The sequence below is a fragment of the Cervus canadensis genome, chromosome 5, assembly GCF_019320065.1.
Source record: "Cervus canadensis isolate Bull #8, Minnesota chromosome 5, ASM1932006v1, whole genome shotgun sequence".
Lineage (NCBI taxonomy): Eukaryota > Metazoa > Chordata > Mammalia > Artiodactyla > Cervidae > Cervus > Cervus canadensis.
The window spans coordinates 81,544,351-81,565,466 of record NC_057390.1 but is presented as its reverse complement, the minus strand read 5'-3'; the positions used below and the strand labels follow the sequence as shown (position 1 = coordinate 81,565,466).

At 46.9% G+C, this 21,116-nt stretch overlaps 1 protein-coding gene across 2 annotated transcripts in view; it reads left to right on the top strand.

The window, feature by feature from the left end:
* The window catches only part of LPIN1 (lipin 1), a 128,546-nt gene that overhangs the window by 73,762 nt on the left and 33,668 nt on the right, over positions 1 to 21,116 (top strand). The window contains exons 3-10 of one of the 2 annotated variants that reach the window (XM_043469333.1): positions 4,527 to 4,727; positions 5,566 to 5,661; positions 8,597 to 8,904; positions 11,661 to 11,786; positions 13,887 to 13,991; positions 18,360 to 18,489; positions 19,853 to 20,171; positions 20,657 to 20,750. In XM_043469333.1, the coding sequence (XP_043325268.1) occupies positions 4,527 to 4,727; positions 5,566 to 5,661; positions 8,597 to 8,904; positions 11,661 to 11,786; positions 13,887 to 13,991; positions 18,360 to 18,489; positions 19,853 to 20,171; positions 20,657 to 20,750 (1,379 nt within the window). The remainder of the gene's footprint in view (positions 1 to 4,526; positions 4,728 to 5,565; positions 5,662 to 8,596; positions 8,905 to 11,660; positions 11,787 to 13,886; positions 13,992 to 18,359; positions 18,490 to 19,852; positions 20,172 to 20,656; positions 20,751 to 21,116) is intronic. The other variant, XM_043469334.1, reaches the window with a different exon arrangement.

Below are 21,116 nucleotides of genomic sequence, written 5' to 3'. Positions count from 1 at the left end.
AGAGAGGGTAGCTAAAGATTTCAAAGCAACTTCTGATTATTTGTGGTAGGAAGAACACATCAGCCCACCCATGGCCCATGCACAGGGGAAATCCCAGGGCTGGAAATCGAGGAATTGAAGTCTGGCTCTGTCTTAGTGGTGGGGAGCTCGCCTAAGCCATGTCCCACCTCTGGGCTTATTTCTTTAAAACGAGGGTGTTGGGACACAAGCTCAGTCAGGATCCTGCCAGCTTCAGAATTCTCAGTTTCTGCCCATTTACCTTGAATTTACTCATTGGTGGGTGGGGGAAGGAGCTTCATTCTCGAGGACAAGAGCACAGAGCAACATTTCATTTAAATTATGGAAGATGCCCTTGCAGTTGCTAAGGATTGAAGACTGCAGCCTTTATCTTTGGATGATGGAGCTGGACCTGGACCTTGCCAGTCACCCAGTCCAGCATGCTCATTTGACAGATGAGAGGCTAGGACACAGAGCTGATAATACCATCCAGTTATGAGCTTTCTCTTGAATAAAAAATGCCAGCCAGCAGGTCCTGAGACCTTCTCAGGAGCCCTGCCAGCAGAGTGGTGACACTGGCCTGGGTTCAGGACCGCGATGCTGGGGAGCGGTCATTCAGGGGTCACTGTCATTCAGGGGTGGGCAGAGCCCATATGTGAGGGTGGTGAAGTTGGAGGAAGCTGTGGGGGATGGGAGAGGGGCTCAACAGAACCAAAGCCAAGGTCAGATTCCAGGTCAGTGATCTGGGGCATTTGCTGCATTGCACATTTGCTTGTCCTTCAGTTTTCCTACCTGAAAGGCCTTATACCTACAGGGTTATTGTGAGAATCACGTGACAGAAGGGGCTTTCCCAGGTGGTGCTAGTGGTAAAGAACCCGCCTGACAATGTAGGAGATGCCTGGGTCAGGACGATCCCCCGGAGGAGGGAATGGCAACCCACTCCGGAGAATTCTTGCCTGGAGAATCCTGTGGACAGAGGAGCCTGGCGAACTCCAGCCCGTAGGGTTGAACACAACTGAAGTGACTTAGCATGCATGCACACATATGATAGAAATTGTAAAAAAAATGTTATTTTACTGCAGGCACTGTTGTCTCATGAGCCCAATATGTTAAAATCTAGGTTGACCATTGTGGTGATGCTTTCCTTTTATAAAGTGACTCCCTAGAGAAAGTGTCGGGGTTATAAACAGTCCTTTTCTGTATGACTCAGGAAATGTCCCGCCTCCCCTTGTGCATGGACTTGGTTAACCTGCGCCACTAAGCCAGCTTAGAACGTGTGTGATTTTATGTATTTAGGTACCTGGCCCTTAGTTAGTGGTGGAGGCTGTGCAGCTGGGAGGCAGATCTGTGCATCTCTGAATGTGTTTACTGAAGGTCGGCTTCCTTCTGCATCTGAGGGAGGAAGTGTATTAATCCAGAGAACGTCATTTAAAGTTGTACCATGAGCCAGAGGACTTTCTCATGCTCTTTTCTTTGAGGGTTTTGCTCACTGCTTCAGGTCTCTGGCTTGTTCTGTTAGAATCAAATCAGCAGTTCTTGTCTGCATGCAGGGCAGTTGACTGATCACTTTAGTGCTTCAGTTTCCTTTTTTGGGAGCAGGGAAAGTCATAATCACTTCTGCTTATGTTGTAGGGGTTGAGATGAGAGGCTCATAAAAGGTAGTTTCTTTTTTTTTTGGTAATAATTTGAAAGGACCAGGCTTGATCCTTGGCCTCAAGGAGAATCTTACTTCACTGAGTGACATGAAAACCACATGGCAAAATGGACACACATCAGAGCAAGAACGTTCACGATTCCAAGCTGTGTAAATGGAGGTTTGTCAGGGCCAGGTGGGCACACATGCGCCGTGGCGGCTGCTGGAGTCATCCTAGGGACCCTGGGTGGTGGTCAGTGTGGTCAGTCCCATGAGCTCCTGGTTAGATCTGCTGAGGAATTGGGGTCTGTGGGTAGGGAAGCCGGCCGAGGGCTGGGGACCCGTCGGTTGGAAGTCACGTTGTGTGACCCCTCGGTGCTCAGATGATATTGAAACCACGTGGCCTCACGAGTCCACCAGAGTGTACAGAGTGGAAGGGACAGAAGTGTGTGGACTCGGCCCTGCAGTGGAGGTGCAGCTGGAGCCAGAGGAGGCAGAACCAGTGGGGGCAGGACCGTGAGCTACATCCCCAGGGGAGGCTGGGCCCATCTGAGCGTCCAAGTCCCATCAGGGTGGGCGACCGGCATCTGCAGGGCGGGCGACCGGCATCTGGAGGGCGGGCGAGGCCGTCTGGGTAGCTGGGCAGGTGCGGGTCACACTGGGGTGGCCGGTGGAGCCCAAGCTGTGAGGAGAGGACCAGGGCCCAGCGCTGCGGGGGCTCCTGTTACTCTGGCCCCCAACATTTGCCTCGTTTCTCCCGTCACTGCCGCCCTTCAAGCTGGCATCTTTTCTTGTCCGCGCGGTCAGCAGCAGCCACAGAGTGGCCTGCCTGCCTTCAGGGTCTTTTCCTGCCAGCCTTTCCTGCCGCAATGCTCTTTCTGAGTCGTGGACCGAGTCATCATTTTGTGTTCCCGAGTCCCCTAAGGCTTCCTGTTGCTACCACGCGCTGGCCCGTCTCCTCGCAGGTGTCCACTCTGGTCCCCCACTGCGCGTTCCCTCTGCAGGCGCTGCCCCTCTGTCTGGGGCGCACATCTCTCCACATATGGTGTCCTGTCCGCCTCTCTCTGCCAGTGAGCATCCCCACATTCCTCCGGGCCAGCCGACTGCCAGCTCCTCCGTGATGTCTCTCCTCCTCCCCTGGACAGAGTTCCCTCAGTTCAGTTCAGTTCATTTGAGTCGCTTAGTCGTGTCCAATTCTTTGCCACCCCATGGACTGCAGCATGACAGGCCTCCATGTCCATCGCCAACTCCCGGAGCTTACTCAAACTCATGTCCATTCAGTTGGTGATGCCATCCAACGATCTCATCCTCTGTTGTCCCCTTCTTCTCCCGCCTTCAATCTTTCCCAGCATCAGGGTCTTGTCAGAGAAGTCAGCTCTTCGCATCAGGTGGCCAAAGTATTGGAGTTTCAGCTTTAGCACCGATCCTTCCAATGAATATTCAGGACTGGTTTCCTTTAGGATGGACTGGTTGGATCTCCTTACAGTCCAAGGGACTCTCAAGAGTCTTCTTCAACACCACAGTTCAAAAGCATCAATTCTTTGGTGCTCAACTTTCTTTATAGTCCAACTCTCACATGCTTACGTGACTACTGGAAAAGCCATAGCTTTGACTAGACGGACCTTTGTTGGCAAAGTGAATTCCCTCAGTGTCTCCTTAAAAGAGACAGCCTCACGGATGTGCATTCTCCTTCTCGAGCCCAAGTCCCTCTGGGGGAGGGGGCCTGCATCTTTTGAATCTGTCTTCCTAGCACCAGGCCCCTTGCAGAGTAGCGGCCCTGGATGTTTGCTTAGGGGACTCCAGTGGGTCAGCTGTGCAGAAAACCTGAAGTCTGGCACAGATATCCCTCAGGATGTGAGAGCATGGGGCAGGCAGGCAAGGCCCAGGGTGGAAATTGTTCAAAATAAAAGTCACTCTTTTTTTTTTCCTTCTCAAGGAAAAATAGTCATTTGTCTCTAGTAATATTATTACATACCTACTCTTTTTGGGTTTCCCTGGTGGCTCAGCTGGTAAAGAATCCACCTGCAATGCAGGAGACCTGGGTTCGATCCCAGGGTTGGGAAGATCCCCTGGAGAAGGAAAAGGCTACCCACTCCAGTATTCTGGCCTAGAGAATCCCATGGCCTGTATAGTTCATGGGGTCACAAAGAGTCAGACACGACTGAGTGACTTTCACTTCATGTCACTTTACTCTTTTTGGCGTAGTGGGGAATATGAAAGATTTCATGTATAGTCTCTCTTAAGAGTCTTGAGATTTGGTTTGTAAAACCTGCGCATGAGTTAGAGCAAGAACCTTAAGGACGGTGTCAACAGGTACCATGGATTCAGAGAGAAGCGGCCCAGGGACAACTGAGACTAGGCCTTGCCTGGTGGCCAGGGTTTGGGGTGGGGGTAGCTGAGTGAGTGGAGAAGGAAATGGCAACCCACTCCAGTGTTCTTGCCTGGAGAATCCCAGGGATGGCGGAGCCTGGTGGGCTGCCGTCTAAGGGGTCGCACAGAGTCAGACACAACTGAAGCGACTTAGCAGCAGTAGCAGCAGCAGCTGAGTGAGGCGTAGGAGTCCCATTCAGGTAGAACAAAATGCCCTGAGCAGGGTGTGAAGTCGGGCGTGCAGTGCACACACGTTCATCCTGATTGGCTCTAGCGAAAGTGTCAGTCGCTCAGTTGTGTCTGACTCTCTGTGACCCCACGGACAGTAGCCCAGCAGGCTTCCCTATCCATGGGATTCTCCAGGCAGGGATACTGGAGAAGGTTGTTATTTCCTTCTCCAGGGGATCTTCCTGACCCAGGGACGGAACCCGGGTCTCCTGCGTTGCAGGCAGATCCTTTACCATCTGAGCCTTCTCTGGAGCTGAATTAATTGCGTGTGTGTCTCGCTTGTGTCTCTGTTGCCCAGGCTCAGACCATGAACTACGTCGGGCAGCTGGCGGGCCAGGTGTTCGTCACTGTGAAGGAGCTCTACAAGGGGCTGAACCCCGCCACCCTGTCGGGATGCATCGACATCATCGTGGTCCGCCAGCCCAATGGGAGCCTGCAGTGTTCCCCCTTCCATGTACGCTTCGGGAAGATGGGGGTCCTGCGCTCCCGGGAGAAGGTGGTGAGTGGCCTGGGGGCAGGGGCCCTCCTTAGAGAGACTCTTCGCATTTCTACAGCCTTGTGTATCCGGAGCTCCTTGAGGACCCTGAGGGTTAGCTCTCCTTCGGGAAGGCTGGTCCCTAAGTTGACAATTACCAACTGTTCTCGTTAACTGTGACTGTGTCAATTTCTCTAAGATTTATAGTGGCACAAAGCAACTATTTATTAAACTCTGGGGGGGTCTGGCATGCATGCCAAAAACAGGAGGCTGGCTAGTTTCTGCTCTTCGCTGCCTGGGGCCTCAGCTGAAGACTTGGGGTCGGAGGCTGGGCTCCTCCGTGGATGCTCTGGCTCACCAGGAGGGTGGGCCTTGGCTGGACTCTGAGCTGAGGCTGTCGTCCAGAACGCCTCTGTCCTCTCCATGTGGCCTTGGCTTCCTCACACCATGGTGGCTGGCTGCAAGGGCGAGCCTCTTGCAAGGGAGGGAGCCGGGCGAACTAGCTTCAGTAGTCACTGCTGCTGTGTTCAACTCACTGGGCAATTACAAGCCTGTGGGGATCCAGGGGGTGGTGGTGGGGGGAGTAGACTCTGTTTCTTTTTCTTTTTGGCTATGCTGTGACGTATGGGATCTTAGTTCCCTGACCAGGGATCGAACCCATGCCCCCCGCATTGGAAGCGTGGAGTCTTAGCCCCTGGAGCACCAGAGAGGTCTCCTAGACTCTGTTTCTTGATGGACCAGATTGACCTGTTGAGATTAGGGACTGTGAGATATTTGGGGGTGTATGTAACTGAAGTGTGTGTAGAGACCTGGGCATTCCCCGTGACGTTTCCTGTTGTGGTGAAGTATGTTTTTCCTTCAGGTTGACATAGAAATCAACGGGGAATCTGTGGATTTGCACATGAAACTGGGAGATAATGGAGAAGCATTTTTTGTTCAAGAGACTGATAACGATCAGGTGAGGACAGCTGGGTGATGCTTGCATGCACGCTCAGTCACTCAGTCATGTCTGAAGCTTTGTGACCCCATGGACCGTAGCTCACTAGGCTCCTCTGTCCGTGGGATTTCTCCAGCAGGAATACTGGAGTGGGTTGCCATTTCCTCCTCCAGAGGATCTTCTGATGCAGGGATCGAACCCGTCTCCTGCCTTGGCAGGGGGATTCTTCACTGCTGAGCCACCTGGGAAGCTGGGTGGTGATGCTTACTTCCTCGTTTTGAACTTTGTGGGATGCTTCTCTGGATGATGCAGGAGAAGTGCAGGTGCCTGCTGAGTGGGTGAGGGTGGAGGAGGAAATTGGCTTTTTCCTGTACCAGGGGATCGAGCCGCAGGGTGGGTGTGTGCTGGGTCCACACGGAGACACATTGGTCCCCGCCTCCTGCATTTGCTCTCTGTTTCCAGGGAGACAGAGGAGCTGAAGGATGCTGGCCTGAAGCCATCATCCAAAGCGTACAGATTACACCTGTGTGTCAAGTCTTGCCTGCTCTTAGTTTTGCTTAGTGAATGTCCAGATCACATTAATTTTTTATTATTAAAAACTGTTTAACAGCTCTATTAAGATATAATTTTTATACCATGTGGTTTATCCATCTCAAGTGTGCAGTTCTGTGGATTTTAGTATTTTCACAGATACCTACACTGATCACATAGTCAATTTTTAGAGCTTCTTCATCACCTCAGAGGCAGGCTATCCCCTCCCCTCTCCCTAAACCCCTAACTCCCCACCACCATGAGCCCTCTAATTAGCAACCACTAATCTACTTTCTGTCTCTATAGACCTCCCTAATCTGAGCTTTCATCTGAATAGAATCTCATGGTTTGTGATCTTTTGCACCTGGCTTCTTTCATGTACTGTAATATTTTCAAGAGTCACCCGTATTGTGTCTGTGTCAGTACTCCATTCCTTTATTTGGCTGGATAATATTCCGCTGTATCTACAGACTATGTTTAGTCTATCTTTTCATGTGCTGGTGGACACTTGGGTTTGTTTCTACCTTTTGGCCACTGTGAATAATGCTGTGTACAGGTTTTCATATAGGCATGTGTTTTCACTTTGGGGAGTTTGTACCTGGGAATGGAATTGCTGAGTCATTTATTTTTGTTGTGCAGTCGCCAAGTCGTGTCCAACTCTTTGCCACCCCATGGACTGCAGCACGCCAGGCTTCCCTGTCCCTCACCATCTCCTGGATTTTGCCCAAGTTCACGTCGATTGAATTGATGATGCCATCCAACCACCTGGTCCTCTGTCTCCCTCTTCTCCCACCTTCAATCTTTCCCAGCATCAGGGTCTTTTCCAATGAGTCAGCTGTTTGCATCAGGTGGCCAAAGTATTGGAGCTTTGGCTTCAGCATCAGCCCTTCCAAAGAGTATTTAGAGTTGATTTCCTTTAAAATTGACTGATTTGATCTCTTTGATGTCCAGGGGACTCTCAAGAGTCTTCTCCAGCAGCACTGAGTTTCACACTGAGGAGCTGCCAAACTGTTGTCCAAAGCCGCTTCGCCATTTTCTGTTCCCAGCAGCAGTGCACGAGGGGTCCGATCTGTCTGTAGCCTCAGCAATACTTTCTCTCTGGCCGTGTGATTCTAGCCATCCCAGTGGGCGTGAAGTGGTGTCTCATTGTGGTGTGGATTTGCATTTCCCATTGCCATGATGTTGAGCACTTCTTCACATGCTTATTGACCTCGTGTATGTATTCTTTGGAGAAGTGTCTGTTCAGATCCTTTGATCATTTTTTTTATTGGGTTATTTGTCTTCTTATCATTTTAGCTGTAAGAGTTCAGTATATAGTCCAGAAATAAGTCCCTTTTATGATTTGTTAAGGGACTTATATGATTTATAAGAGAGATGATTTGTAAAGATTTTCCTCCGTGGTGTGAGCTGTCTTTTCTCTTGATGTTATTCTTTGAAACCAAAACTTTTCAATTTTGATGAAGTCCATTTTATCTGCTTTTTCCTTGCGGCTTATGATTTTGTTGTCATGTCTAAGAATCCTTTGCCAAATTCCAAGTCATGAAGATTTACCGCATGTTTTCTTCTAAGATAAACCATTTCTTTTCACTCATTTATTCACTGAGAAAGTCACTATGAAGGGATCTGATATAGTGATTCCTCAGTAAAATCCGCTTGAACTGGTTCCTTTATGGAAAGATAGCCTGGCTATCAAGGAATGGCTCTGAGTAGCTTCAGGCTCTAAAATGAATACCCACAGTTTCAATCTTAGGACAAAACTGTCCCAGGCTTTGCTTTCTTTCAGTCTCCCCAGAGGTGTGACCTATTTCCCATCCCTCCCAGCCTCAACCTCACCTTCCAGGTGTGGATTTTATACGTGCAGTACATGATTTGATGTTCTCTAAGCCTCTTAATTTTATTTGGCTTTTAGCTGCACCAGAAAAATTTTCTTTAAAAATTATTATCATCATCTTAATTCAGTGTGTATTAAAAATACACACACGCATTCTCTTTTACACACACACACACACACACACACACTGGAGTGCAAAATTGAGTTCAGTTCCCAGGGTAATATAATAACCTCAAGCTGATTTTTCCTCTTTTCCCTGGAAATTTCAGACCGTGTTGAATTTTGGTAGTCTGAAATGACTGAAAATTACCTCCGCTGTCTTGTAATTATGAAAACGCAGGATTCAGTACAAAATGGCATTTAGTGACATGTTGACTTCATGACCATCTATCAAATCCTGCAGCCACGTCCCCAGATCACCGTGACATTTGGTTGCCCTGTGCTCCTCATTGCACCCCTCCACCTGTGCTTGGACCCCTGAATTAATGCTGGCGGGTCGTCAGCACCATCCCAACCCTTAGCCCCTGCCCCCCCTCCCTGGCCCCTGCCCCCAGCTAACCAGGTTCCTTCTCAGACATGTTTGCTGCCCTTCAGGAGGTGATCCCCATGCACCTGGCCACCTCCCCGATCCTGTCGGAAGGAGCCTCGAGGATGGAGTCCCAGCTGAAGAGGAACTCCGCAGATCGGATAAGAGGCCTGGACGCCAACACGTCAGCCCAGGTCTCCCCTCCCAGTGAGACCCCGTCGAGTGGCTCTTTAGTGAAGAAGCGCAGGAAGAGGAGGAGGAAGTCGCAGCTGGACAGCCTGAAAAGGGACGAGAACATGAACACGTCTGAGGATGAAGACATGTTCCCCATAGAGATGAGCTCGGACGAGGAGGCTGAGCCGCTGGACAGCAGTAGGTAAGTGTGGGTGGCGGAAGGCGTGTGCTAGGTGAATTCAGTGTTTCGAATGGTCCTGTTTTTTTTAACTGATGTATACTTGATTCACGGTGTTATGTTAGTTTCAGATGTACAGCAAAGTGATTTGTTTAGATGTGTATATATTCTTTTTCAGATTCTTTTCCGTTATAAGTCATGATGAAATATTGAGTAGAGTTCCCTCTGCTATGTAGTAGGTCCTTGTGGGTTACCTATGTTGCACATAGCGTGTAAATGTTAATTCCAAACTCCTCTCCCCTGCTTTCCCCTTTGGTAACCATAAGTTTGTTTTCTATGTCCGTGCTTCTATTTCTGTTTTATATATAAGTTCATTTGTATCTTTTTCTTTTTCAAAGATTCCACATGTTAAGTGCTATCAAATGGTATTTGTTTTTCTCAGTTTGGCTTAGTGTGATAATCTCTAGGTCCATCCATGTTGCTGCAAATGGCATTATTTTATTATTTTTTAAGTCTGAGTAATATCCCACTGTATATAGGTTCCACCTCTTCTTTATCCATTCATCTATTGATGGACCTTTAGATTGCTTCCATGTCTTAGCTGTTGTAAATAGTGCTGCTATGAACATTGGGATGCAGGTATCATTTTGAATTATGGTTTTCTCCTCTTGTATTTGCCCAAGAGTGGGATTACAGTAGAAAGATTTTTATAAATGTTCCCCTCCCCCCCACAATTTCTTATTTTTCTGTTAATGCATTTAAGACTGGGTTTTGGAATCCTGCAGGCCCGATTCTAGAGTCACATGAAGATGGGATGGACGTTGTAACCGAGACAGGATTGATAATAGCCTTGGTGATAACTCCAGCCTTCCAGATCAGAACCAAGAAACGGGGGTTCAGGAAGTGAACACTTCATGCACCAAACTGTTGTTTCAGAATCTCCTTATTCTCACTTGACCACCAACTATGAGCCCGGCAGTTGGACCGATAGATAGCCGGGGGCTGACCTGTGATAGACTTAGGGCCACAGGTGAATCTAGAACGTGATCAGTTTATCCACAAGCAAACTTTTCCTTTTCAGTTTTCATGAGGCCCAAAGTTGAGTTGCACACATGTTTTATTTTTCTTTGCTTTTAATAGTGTGGTGAAATTCTATTTCTGTGAATTACTATTTTGGTGAACATTGCCAGCTTTAAAAACCAAACTCATTCAGATTTTTATGCAATTCAATGTAATTTGTGATCACTGTTTTTGTGTCTTGTTAACACAGAAGAAGGGTGAAGGATGGATAACCGAATCACTTTAGTGTACACGCGAACCTGACCCAACATTGTAAATTAACTGTACTTCAGTTAAAAAACAAAAGGAGGAAGAAGAAACACAGGATTTACCTAGTGCTTTGTTATTTAGAATTTTTGTTTTTCCAGCTAAAACGTAGTGGCCTGTGGGCAATGTTGCTTTACCTGACTGTGGCCTCTGCTTTGCTGTGGGCTCAGAAGCGGGTGGTGGTTGTTGTTGAGTAGCTCAGTCGTGTCCGACTCTTTGTGACCCTGTGGACTGCAGCACGCCAGGCTTCCCAGTCCTTCACTGTCTCCTGGAATTTGCTCAAACTCATGTCCAACCATCCAACCATCCAATCATCTCATCCTCTGTCATCCCCTTCTCCTTCCGCCTTCAATTTTTCCCAGCGTCAGGGTCTTTTCCAATGAGTCAGCTCTTCGCATCAGGTGGCCAAAGTATTGGAACTTCAGGTTCCATGTCAGTTCTTCCAGTGAAAATTCAGGGTTGATTTCCTTTAGGATTGACTGGTTTGATCTTGCTGTCCAAAGGACTCTGAAGAATCTTTTCTAGCACTGCAGTTCGAAAGTATCACTTCTTTGACTCTCAGTCTTCTTTAAGGGAGGGTGGTCAGGCTTATTACAGTCACCTGCCCTGTATGGCTTCTAATTGCAGAGTTTAGTGTCAGATGTTTGAGGTCACATCAAAAACAGACAGGTGGCCTTTGCATGGGTGAAATAGTGAGTCATATTTCTAATTAAAGCGTGCTGTGCCTGAAAGGAGGTAGGTTTGCAGCCATTTTGCAAGTATAAGATAGGATTGGTTGTGTCATTTATTTATTGTGCTGGATGAAACATTGTCTCTGTTTGGCCATTCAGGGATTTGGTAGCTCAGTCACGCATGGCAAGAGTTTTACAACCTCTGGGTCCAGTTTCGGGTGCCATCCACCTCTCAGGCTTTTGCGAGATGAAGTGTGAAAGATGAATCTGTAGGGCCTACAGTGTAACTGGGCTTCCCTGGTAGACAGTGGTAAAGAATCCTCCTGGCAATGCAGAAGATGTGAGTTTGATCCCTGGGTCGGGAAGATCCTCTGGAGGAGGAAATGGCAACCCACTCCAGTATTCTTGTCTGGAGAATCCTATGGATAGAAGAGCCTGGAGGGCTACAGTCCATGGGGTCACAAAGAGTAGAAGACTGAGCACACACCACATGGTGTAACTAACAGTAACAAGCAGTGTGGTCATCAAGCCCCTGTCTAAGTCCAAGTTCTTGAACTTAATCATTTTCCAGTTATAATTCAGCCAAAGCGTGAACATATAAAACATTTCTCTGAGTAACTTTTTTCATTTCCACTGCCCAGAATATCCCTGGGTGTATACCAGGAGATCATGTTGATCTACAAAGCATTAGAGATAAGGAGAAATAGAAACTTGCCTTTATTATGTATTTATCAGTAAAATCTCTTTGACTTTGATGTTTTTTGTTTTTTTCTCTTTCTCCAGAACTCTTCCTGATGATATACCTCCATTCCAAGAAGATGTCCCTAAGGAGAGCCATTCCCCTGTCATGACTTACCCTCAGTCAGCCTCTTACCCTAATTCTGACAGAGAGTGGTCACCCAACGCCAGGTGAATGGCTGGTGTATGTCCATGTGTGTTTACCTGTCCTGGTCCAGAGGATTCCAAGTCAGTCACAGGAGGCATGTTTCACAGTGAAATCTATGTAAAAAATGAATAGAATTAGAACCCCCCAAAATTCAGCTTAGGCTAAAAGGTACAGATCAGGATTAAACATGGAACATGAGCAGATCATAAACTTCTATCTAGTAGCAAAATCAAACCACAGATGTGAAAGGGAAACCGTGTGTTAAGTTACATAAAGCTTATTGTCAGGAGGAGAAAACAGTGACAGCCTTTTTGGATACTTACCCCTAAAGTGAGATTCAGGAGCAGGGCAGCTGCATCAGGGGCCCTGAGGTCATTTGGGGCTGTGAGAACGATGCCGTCTTCCCCCGCTGCCCTCTGATTTTGGTTTCCCCGGAATGGACTCTCAGGGGCCATAGACTTCCTGTAGGAGGCTGGAGAACCACAGCTGCTCAGTGTGAGAGAAGACTCGAGAACATTTCAGGCTGTGAAGCGTGTGAGGACACGTGAGCCCTTCTGAGCATTTTCCAGAAGGACTGGGCAGGGGACAGATCTGAAGCATGTGGGGATGATTATCACCCCCGTCGGGACAAAAACTGGTTCTTGGGTGGCAAAAAAGTATTAGAGATTACAATAGCCATGTGACCTCCAAAGGGGCATAGTAACATAAGCAGACGTGGAGTATATTCAGGGCATTAAAATTTCATGGTGGAGGGAGGGCTGTTAGGAAAGAAAAGGTCTCAGGGGTCTGGCGAGAATGCAGAAGAGATGGGCAGCACTGATCTAGGTGACAGTGACCTTCTTGCATTACTTGTGCTCCTAACGTGTTAGGTTTGCTTCTGATGTCAGAGCCCTCAAGTCCTGGAACATGCTTCAGGGCTTCCCACCCGAAGTGTACACCTCTCCCAGTTCCAGTTTGACTGGAGTGATCTCATTAATGAGACCGCATGGTCATCGCTGTGTGTCAAAGTTGAGGTTGGAGAGAAATAGACGCATCACATGATCGTGAATGGACATCAGCCAGGGTGGGACTGGGGGCCTGTGGAGTCCCCTCCCAGGGGTCTGTCTGTCCTCAGGCCAGCCCTGTCTGGTAGAAACATAATGCTAGATACATATGTAATTTAAAATTTTCTAGTAACCATCCTTAAAAAGTAAAAAGAAATTGATAAAATTAATTTTGATGACCTATGATGTATTTCAATACATTTAAAATTATTTTCAAGTAATCAGATTTTTTTTTCAAGTAATCAGTTTTGTAAAACACTGTGAAACTGTTTCACATTCTCATTTTCACAAGCCTTTGAAGTTGTGTATCTCAGCATGTACAGACCCTCTCAGTTTGAACCAGTCACACATCAAATGCTTATAGCCCCACGCAACCTGTGGCTATTGTATTGGACTGTATAGGTATAGACCTTTCTAGAACCTCATACATTGTCTCCCGCGGTCTGTGGAGTTATAACTCTAAGGAGGGAAAAACATAGTACTTTAGGAAGAAAATTATGTGGAATATTTAGAAGTCACTAATAGGAAGAAAACTGTTCAAACATTCTACATTAATTTTAAACATTTAAAACAAATCCTTTAAACACAACCCTGAATACGTTTCTCTGTCTTTTATGTTTTGTTCTATGAGTCCAGAATAATAACTGTGTCAGGTGAGGTGATCTGACCACGGTTAAATGAAATTACAAATTAGAATAAACAGATACATATCTCTACTTGGGTTTATGTATTTTCTTTTAAGAGACAATTGCCAGCCCAGATTACCAAGCATTTTGGAGTATGTCATTTGATTAGGCACTAAACTCTGACCCAAGAAAAGCAATTCATTATGGGCCTGTGGATGAAACAGAAAGTGAAATGGGTGTCTTGGCAGTTTTCTGTTTTCATGGTTAAGAAGATTGTGTTGATTTCTCTGTGATTTCAACATGTGGTCCTCTGCCATTGTCAGCTGACCAAGTACCTTCACCTTCTTATAGTTGTTATTGTGAGAGTAGTCAAATAACTGATAAGAGATTTTGTTTTATTGAATTGACCTCTGATTTCTCTTTCTTTTAATGTGGATCACGTGGTATGCCGTAGCCTGGTAGATTGCAGGAGGCCCCCCCCTCACCTGGCGGTTGCGGCCGAGGGCGGTCTTTCTAGCTCTTGCCCTCCACAGTCTTCCCACTTCCACGCTTCGGAAAGGTAGAGGGGTTATTTTCCCACTGTGGATGTCTTTATAATAAAAACTTGGCTCTAACTCTTATAAATAAGTAAGTTTTGCCATTAACCAAATTACTTATGTGGAGAATACGTATAGATTCTTGGAAGTGAAAAATTTGATCTAACCCTTACCAATTTATTTATCCACTAACCAAATTACTTATGAAGAAAATACATATAGATTATTTCTTTTCCTTTCATTTTAAGCACTTGTAGATGGTTATATTTTTTTTTAAATACTAAATTTGACTCTGGAAATTAGGGTAAGCATAGAGTCCTTTCTTATTTTGTGATGTACTTTGAAAAATAGAATTAGGAATTGAAAATTGGGGATATGATCTTTGTATCTGGGGTTCAACAAATAAGTTTACAAAACTTTTTTCAAATATCACGTAAGCATGCCTGCCTGCCTATTTAGTCACTCAGTTGTGTCTGACTGTGACCCATGGACTGTAGCTCTCCAGGCAAGAATACTGCAATGGGTTGCCATCCCTTCTTGAGGGGATCTTCCTGATCTAGGGATTGAACCCAGGTCTCCTATATTGCAGGCAGATTTTTTTTACCATCTGAGCCACTAGGGAAGTCCCATCATTTAAGCATAAGGAGAGTTATTATTGTAACTCAGTAAAGAGCTTATAGATTTTCTGAGTAATATGATCAGATGTGTCCATAGCATTTGTAGAATAGAATTTTGGAGAGTAGTGTAGGATGGACCAGAAGGTTCAGAATTCTTGGTTAGTGTAGGATGGACCAGAAGGTTCAGAATTCTAGGTTGGAGTTTTCATTTGATGCAGAAGCCATAGGTTCCTGCCTCCATTCCCTTGGAATTGCCTACATTTTGACCTGCCTGCTTTGTAAAAAACTTGAGCAGTGAAGCCGTGATTAACTTCTGCCTGGGAAACTGTTTTTCTTTTTGAAGAACCAAGTCTAGGGATGTATTTAATACTTCCCTCCCAGGTTATGGGTGCAGAACAAAGGCCATTTTAAAATGAGGTCAGCTAAGTTGTGAGCAGTTATATAACTGATGTGCCTAATTGGGATTTCAGCAAAAATGCCGATAACGATTATGGCTAGTAAATGCATTATTGATACAGATCAGTCAGTGTGACCTTGAAGCTTATTTTTTTGAACAACCTTTGATCTTGAAAGTCTCATATTCGATAATGGGCAATTTTGGAATCCTCTTTCTTGTCAGTCACACTCAGCATCAGGAGTCTCTTCCCTCCTTTATGTCCCATCTGTCTAAATTCCCTCAACACGCAGCACAGACGGTGCGTGTGTATTTGGGTGCAGCGCCTTCTATGGGGCTGGTGTGGCTGGGGGCACATGACTGAGGGGTGGTGTGCCCGGCATATGGATCACACAGGGCTCGGTCCTTTGTGAATCTGAATTTGCCCACCTCAGCATCTCGATGGCTTATAGCTTTCATCACAGGATCAGATGTTAAGGGGTCTGGATTTGGGCAGGGTGATGGAGACCTGTGTTCAGTGTTTACATTCTCCTAGAGCAGGGATCCATAAACTCCAGCCTGTGGCCCCAGTCCGGCCCACCCTCTGTTTCCGTTAAGTTTTATGGGGGCACAGCCAGTTTGTCCACATACTGTTTGTGGCTGCCTTTCCACCACAAGGGCAGGCTCGAGTTGTTGCCGCAAAGACCACATAACCCCTGGAGCCTGGAGTACTTGCTGTCTGGCTTCTTATAGAGGAAGTTTGCTGACACTTGGCTCCAGAGCAGCCTCAGTCTAGAGGGTTTTACTTTAATGCAGTGGATACTGTTCCAGAGAATTGTTATAGCAAAATTAAAAAATATGTTCCTTTTAAGCAAACAGTTTGAGGTTTGGGTGCTGCGTTGATGAGGGTAGGAAGCCAGTTACGACGGGTTTCCCCCTTGATGCCTCTGGAGAATCATCCAGGTCAGAGCTGTTGGCACAAAGGCCCCTTGCTGGAGGCCACAATGCTCCCTTTGCATATTTCATGGTCCTGAACATGTAATTCTGGACACCTTGGTACCAGAAGAGCCTTGACCCTCAGGAGAAAAGCAGAATTAGGAAACTGGAGGAAGCAAGAGCAAGGAGATGATGAGCACTTTATCTCTCAGATGTCTGGAAGGCCCAGAGTTCCTTCTCGGGGCAGCTTTCTGAAGGGCATAGTGTGTGTGTGTGTAGAGGTGTCTCCTTGGTTACACACCCACAGTATGTGATCTCAGGCTCCTCCTCTCTGCAGACTGGCCACGTCGAGCCTGAAGGCTGCCATATGCCTTTCCATGGATAGAGGGCAGCAGATGCCAAGGGAGGAGGGACCAGCCCGTGTCTACTTCAGTGTGAAATGATGGAGAGGAACATTGAATCTGTTTGTCTGAAAGGCTGGACTAAAGATAGTCAGTGTCAGTTTAGCCATTCAGTTCAGTTCAGTTCAGTTGCTCAGTCGTGTCTGACTCTTTGCGACCCCATGAATCGCAGCACACCAGGCCTCCCTGTCCATCAGCAACTCCCAGAGTTCACGCAAACTCATGTCCATTGAGTCGGTGATGCCATCTCATCCTCTGTTGTCCCCTTCTCCTCCTGCCCTCAATCCCTCCCAGCATCAGGGTCTTTTCCAATGAGTCAACTCTTCGCATGAGGTGGCCAAAGTATTGGAGTTTCAGCTTCAGCATCAGTCCTTCCAATGAACACCCAGGACTGATCTCCTTTTGGATGGACTGGTTGGATCTCCTTGCAGTCCAAGGGACTCTCAAGAGTCTTCTCCAACACCACAGTTCAAAAGCATCAATTCTTCGGCGCTCAGCTTTCTTTATAGTCCAACTCTTCACATCCATACATGACTGCTGGAAAAACCATACCCTTGACTAGACAGACCTTTGTTGGAAATGTAATGTCTCTGCTTTTTAATATGCTATCTAGGTTGGTCATAACTTTCCTTCCAACGAGCAAGCGTCTTTTAATTTCATGGCTGCAATCACCATATTCAGTAATTTTGGAGCCCCCCAAAATAAAGTCTGACACTGTTTCCACTGTCTCCCCATCTATTTGCCATGAAGTGATGGGACCAGATGCCATGATCTTAGTTTTCTGAATGTTGAGCTTTAAGCCAACTTTTTCACTCTCCTCTTTCACTTTCATCAAGAGGCTTTTTAGTTCATCTTCACTTTCTGCCATAAGGGTGGTGTCACCTGCATATCTGAGGTTATTGATATTTCTCCCAGCAGTCTTGATTCCAGCTTGGGCTTCTTCCAGCCCAGCATTTCTCATGATGTACTTTGTTTAGCCATTAAGGGTCCCCATCTGTCTGAGACAAGCTGTGGGTCATCTATGAGCTCACCTTGTCCCAAGAGGCAAGTTCTATCCCCTTGGAGCTGATGTCTCAAGCAGATACGTGAGACCAAGCATGATGTGAGGTGCTTGAGAGAGCCCGTGTGAGGTATGAGAGAAGGTGGAAAAGGAGAATTGCAGGGCTTGCTTTCTCACGTCATTAAAACTGTTGTCTGAAAGGAAACGGTATAGGAGGTCAAAGAGTGAAATAATCAAGTGGGTCTTTTTTTCTCATCCATATGTTGTTTAGAAGGCTCCAAGAATTTTGTGCCTAAATCGATGGTTTCTGTGGTTGGACAGAAGTAAGACAGCTCGGGTCTCAGGAGAGAAAAAATATAGAATGCGTGGAGACCCGAATGCAAGTCACAACCACTTAAACGCTCGTTTGAGAATTAAACCTCGTGCTGTGTTGTTGTAGGAAGAGTCTTAGCAAATAGGAATCTGGGAAGTATTTCTTGAAGATAAAATATTTTGCAGAATCTCAGCTCAGAGAGCCCTGCACGTTAGTGAGTTATTGGTGGCATCCAGCATTTGTGGTAAAGTTGACACATCATCCATTTCCTTGTTTTCAAAGCCGGTGCAGATGTATAAATATCTTCAATATAGGATTTGATGGGTGCATGTCCGAGATGGCCCAGACCTATTTGCAGCTGTGTGAGAGTTGAGGAGTTCGATTTGGAAATTGAGCTTGCAGGAGCACTGAGGTCAGAGTGAGGCCTGCAAAGATGGCAGCAAATTTTTTTCTTCCCTTTCCCATTTCATCTCTTTTTTTCCATTTCCCCCTTTTAAATGCTACTTCTCATCTTTACTTGGAATTTGGCAGTAGGCTGGGACAAGGTTACCTAAATGGGGAGTGCCTTCTCCCGGGTGTGTGTTCTGTCCACCCCTGGTGGCCACAGAGGGGATAGTCACAAAGCTGTGGTCACAAGGCAGTGGTCTGTTGGGTCCGTTTTCTAGGCTTTCTGAACCATAGAAATGCTGGGCACAAAAACATTTCCAAAGTTTCTCTTCCCACTTTAATCTTCCATTTGGGTTTCCTTAAGTCCTTCAGTTTCCCGACCCTCAACACCTAAAAGCGATTCAGAACTCGTCAGCAAATCTGCGGACAGGACAATGCAGAAGAATAATCTAGAAATGCTCTGGCTCTGGGGAGAACTGCCCCAAGCCACAAAGGTAGGTTTTTTTCCTTCCTCATTTCTGCCATCCATCAAAGGTAGTTTCTGAGGACATGAAATGGTCACAATATTTTCTTTCAAGAAATTTTATTTCATATTCCAATTTGTTATAAGAATCTCGAACTATATTATGGTATTTCAAGCTGGGTATTTTTTTTTTTTTTTCAAGCTGGGTATTTTTAAATACTGTAAGACCCTTAGAAGATGCTACCGCCTCTTGTATCCCCAGTAAATCTTTGTGACGTGAATAAATAAATGAGTGAGTGAGTGAAGACTGAAAGCATTTCTATGATGACTCAAAGAGTCAGCTCTTTGGAGAGTAGGTCTGTTGAGGCTGAAGCTGTGGGTTCATTCCCTTTCTAGGTTATATTTAGCTTTCATGGAAAATGCTGATTTCTCTGCCTATAAGCAGTCGTGCTGACCCAGCCAGCCATCTTTACAAATGCATGTCATCTGTTGCTGGAGAAACAGCACAACGTGCAAACCCATCACTTTTGGCAAAACAGTTCCGACCACAGATCCACTGTTGCATTGTTTTCTTCTGTGCTCGAAGCTGTAGGATCAGATGCAGAAATGCATACCCGCTCCCTGCTTTCCAGCCCACAAGCTGCATTTTGATTTCTATTTAGATAAATCTTTTCCATAACTGGAAATTCTTTGGAGAGTTAGCGTCAGAAATGCCCGTTTCCCACTCATGGGAACCAGCCACCAAATCTGCCCTTGTTCACTCATGTTTTGGGGGTGGACTTCATTAAACTGTAACACACATGTAGAGAAACACCCAGATCCTGAGTGCCAAGATCGAAATAACTTCACTTCACACACTTCACACAGGTGAATGTGTCCACGTGACCTGCACCCAGACCAGGACTAAATCAGAACTTGGAAGCCCCCCGACCCTTTGCAATTACTGTTCTAACTGACGCCTCACCCCCACCCCCCCAATAATGATAAACCCAATCTTGACTTTAATAGCAGAGTTTAGTTTTGCAAGGCTCATCCTGTTACCATGTGTCATAATTCACTTACTCTCAGCACCTTGATCGCCCTGTAGTGTGAATACATTCCCCTTTCTCCTGCTGGACATTTGTGTTAGATTGGTGGTCTCATTCACTCACTTACTCACTCACTCCCATTTGGCAACTGTTTTATATGAAAGTTCATTTGCTTTGGAAGTACTATCCTTGGTTTCCAGACCTTTCTGCAGGTATGGGAATCACCAAGTGCGCCACCTCCCCCTACCTCCCTCCCCCAAGGCTTCACTGTGTCCTGTACAGTTGTGCCTGCCCCGGGGCCCTTTGGTTGACTTGACTCTTTTCTGACCTTCTCTCTCTTCCTCTCTCCCTGCCCCTTTGATCCAGTCCTCGCCACACAAGATGAAAGAGTCCAGCCCGTTGAACAGCAGGAAAATCTGTGATAAAATGCACTTCCAAGCCATCCACAGTGAATCTTCAGATGCGTTTAGTGACCAGTCACCAACACTGGCCAGGGCATCTCCGGTGCAGCCACTGCTGGAGCAGAACAAGCCGCAGACAGAGATACAGTTTGTGAACGAAGACGACGTCGAGGCCTTGGGAGCAGCGGCCCCCCCTTTACCCACGATCGAGGAGCCCAAAGCCCCTTCTGCCAACACTGCCCCAGTAGCTGCAAGCAAGACGGACTCGCCTTCCAGGAAAAAGGGTGAGAAAGCCGACGCTTCCTAGCGCCTTCCTGTGCACTGGGGGCTCTGCCCACCTCAGCCTCTTCCCCTGCAAAGTTCACGATTCTTCAGAGGGGAGACAGGACATCTCTCCTGTTCAGTCCATGCCCTTTTGCTGAATATGTGTTTTCTCAGAAATGAACTGTGGAAAATCTAACCTGAAGGAGGCCTCGGGGATGGTGCAGTGATCCACCCCTGCCGCCCTCCACTGTACAGGTCAGGGATGCTGGGGTCCCCCACGCTAGGACTGCACTAGACACTGCTGATGAAGCTAGTCTGCACCCTGCTTTCCTTGCCCCTGGTTTCCCTCTAGTGCTGAGGCCCACTGAAGCTACCCGACTCACTCAGTGGGCCCTTCTGAGCAGATCTGCACACGGTGCTCAAGTGCCCTTTCGAGAGAGGCTCGGAAGTCTGTGAGGTTGCATCTGAAGAACGGTGCTCAGACCCGACCCGTGTGCCCTTTCAGACAAACGAAGCCGACACCTGGGGGCTGACGGCGTCTACTTAGATGACCTCACGGACATGGATCCCGAAGTCGCTGCCCTGTATTTCCCCAAAAAGTAAGAGCCCTTTTTATGCTTCCTATTAGTTTTGTATATGTTAACCTGGGAGCTGCTTTTTCCTTATATTTGATTAGAAAGTGAGTGAGAAAAGGGTGTAGGAGTCCCACGTTTTACCGCGAGGAGCAACCGGTCAAAGCACAGACCCTGTGTAGACGTGAGGGCATGGCTGTCCACCCCTCCTGGGACGGCTTTTGAGCCGGGGACACAGGCTCGAGGCCATCTCCCCAGGTACACCAAGGTGATGTTGCAGCCATAAGTGATCCTCATCCCAGATCAGCTATGCACAGCCCTGCCCCTCCCCAGGGCAAGTCCCCTGTGTCTCAGGGGGCCCGCTGTCTGGGGTTCCCATCATTTGTGGGGAGG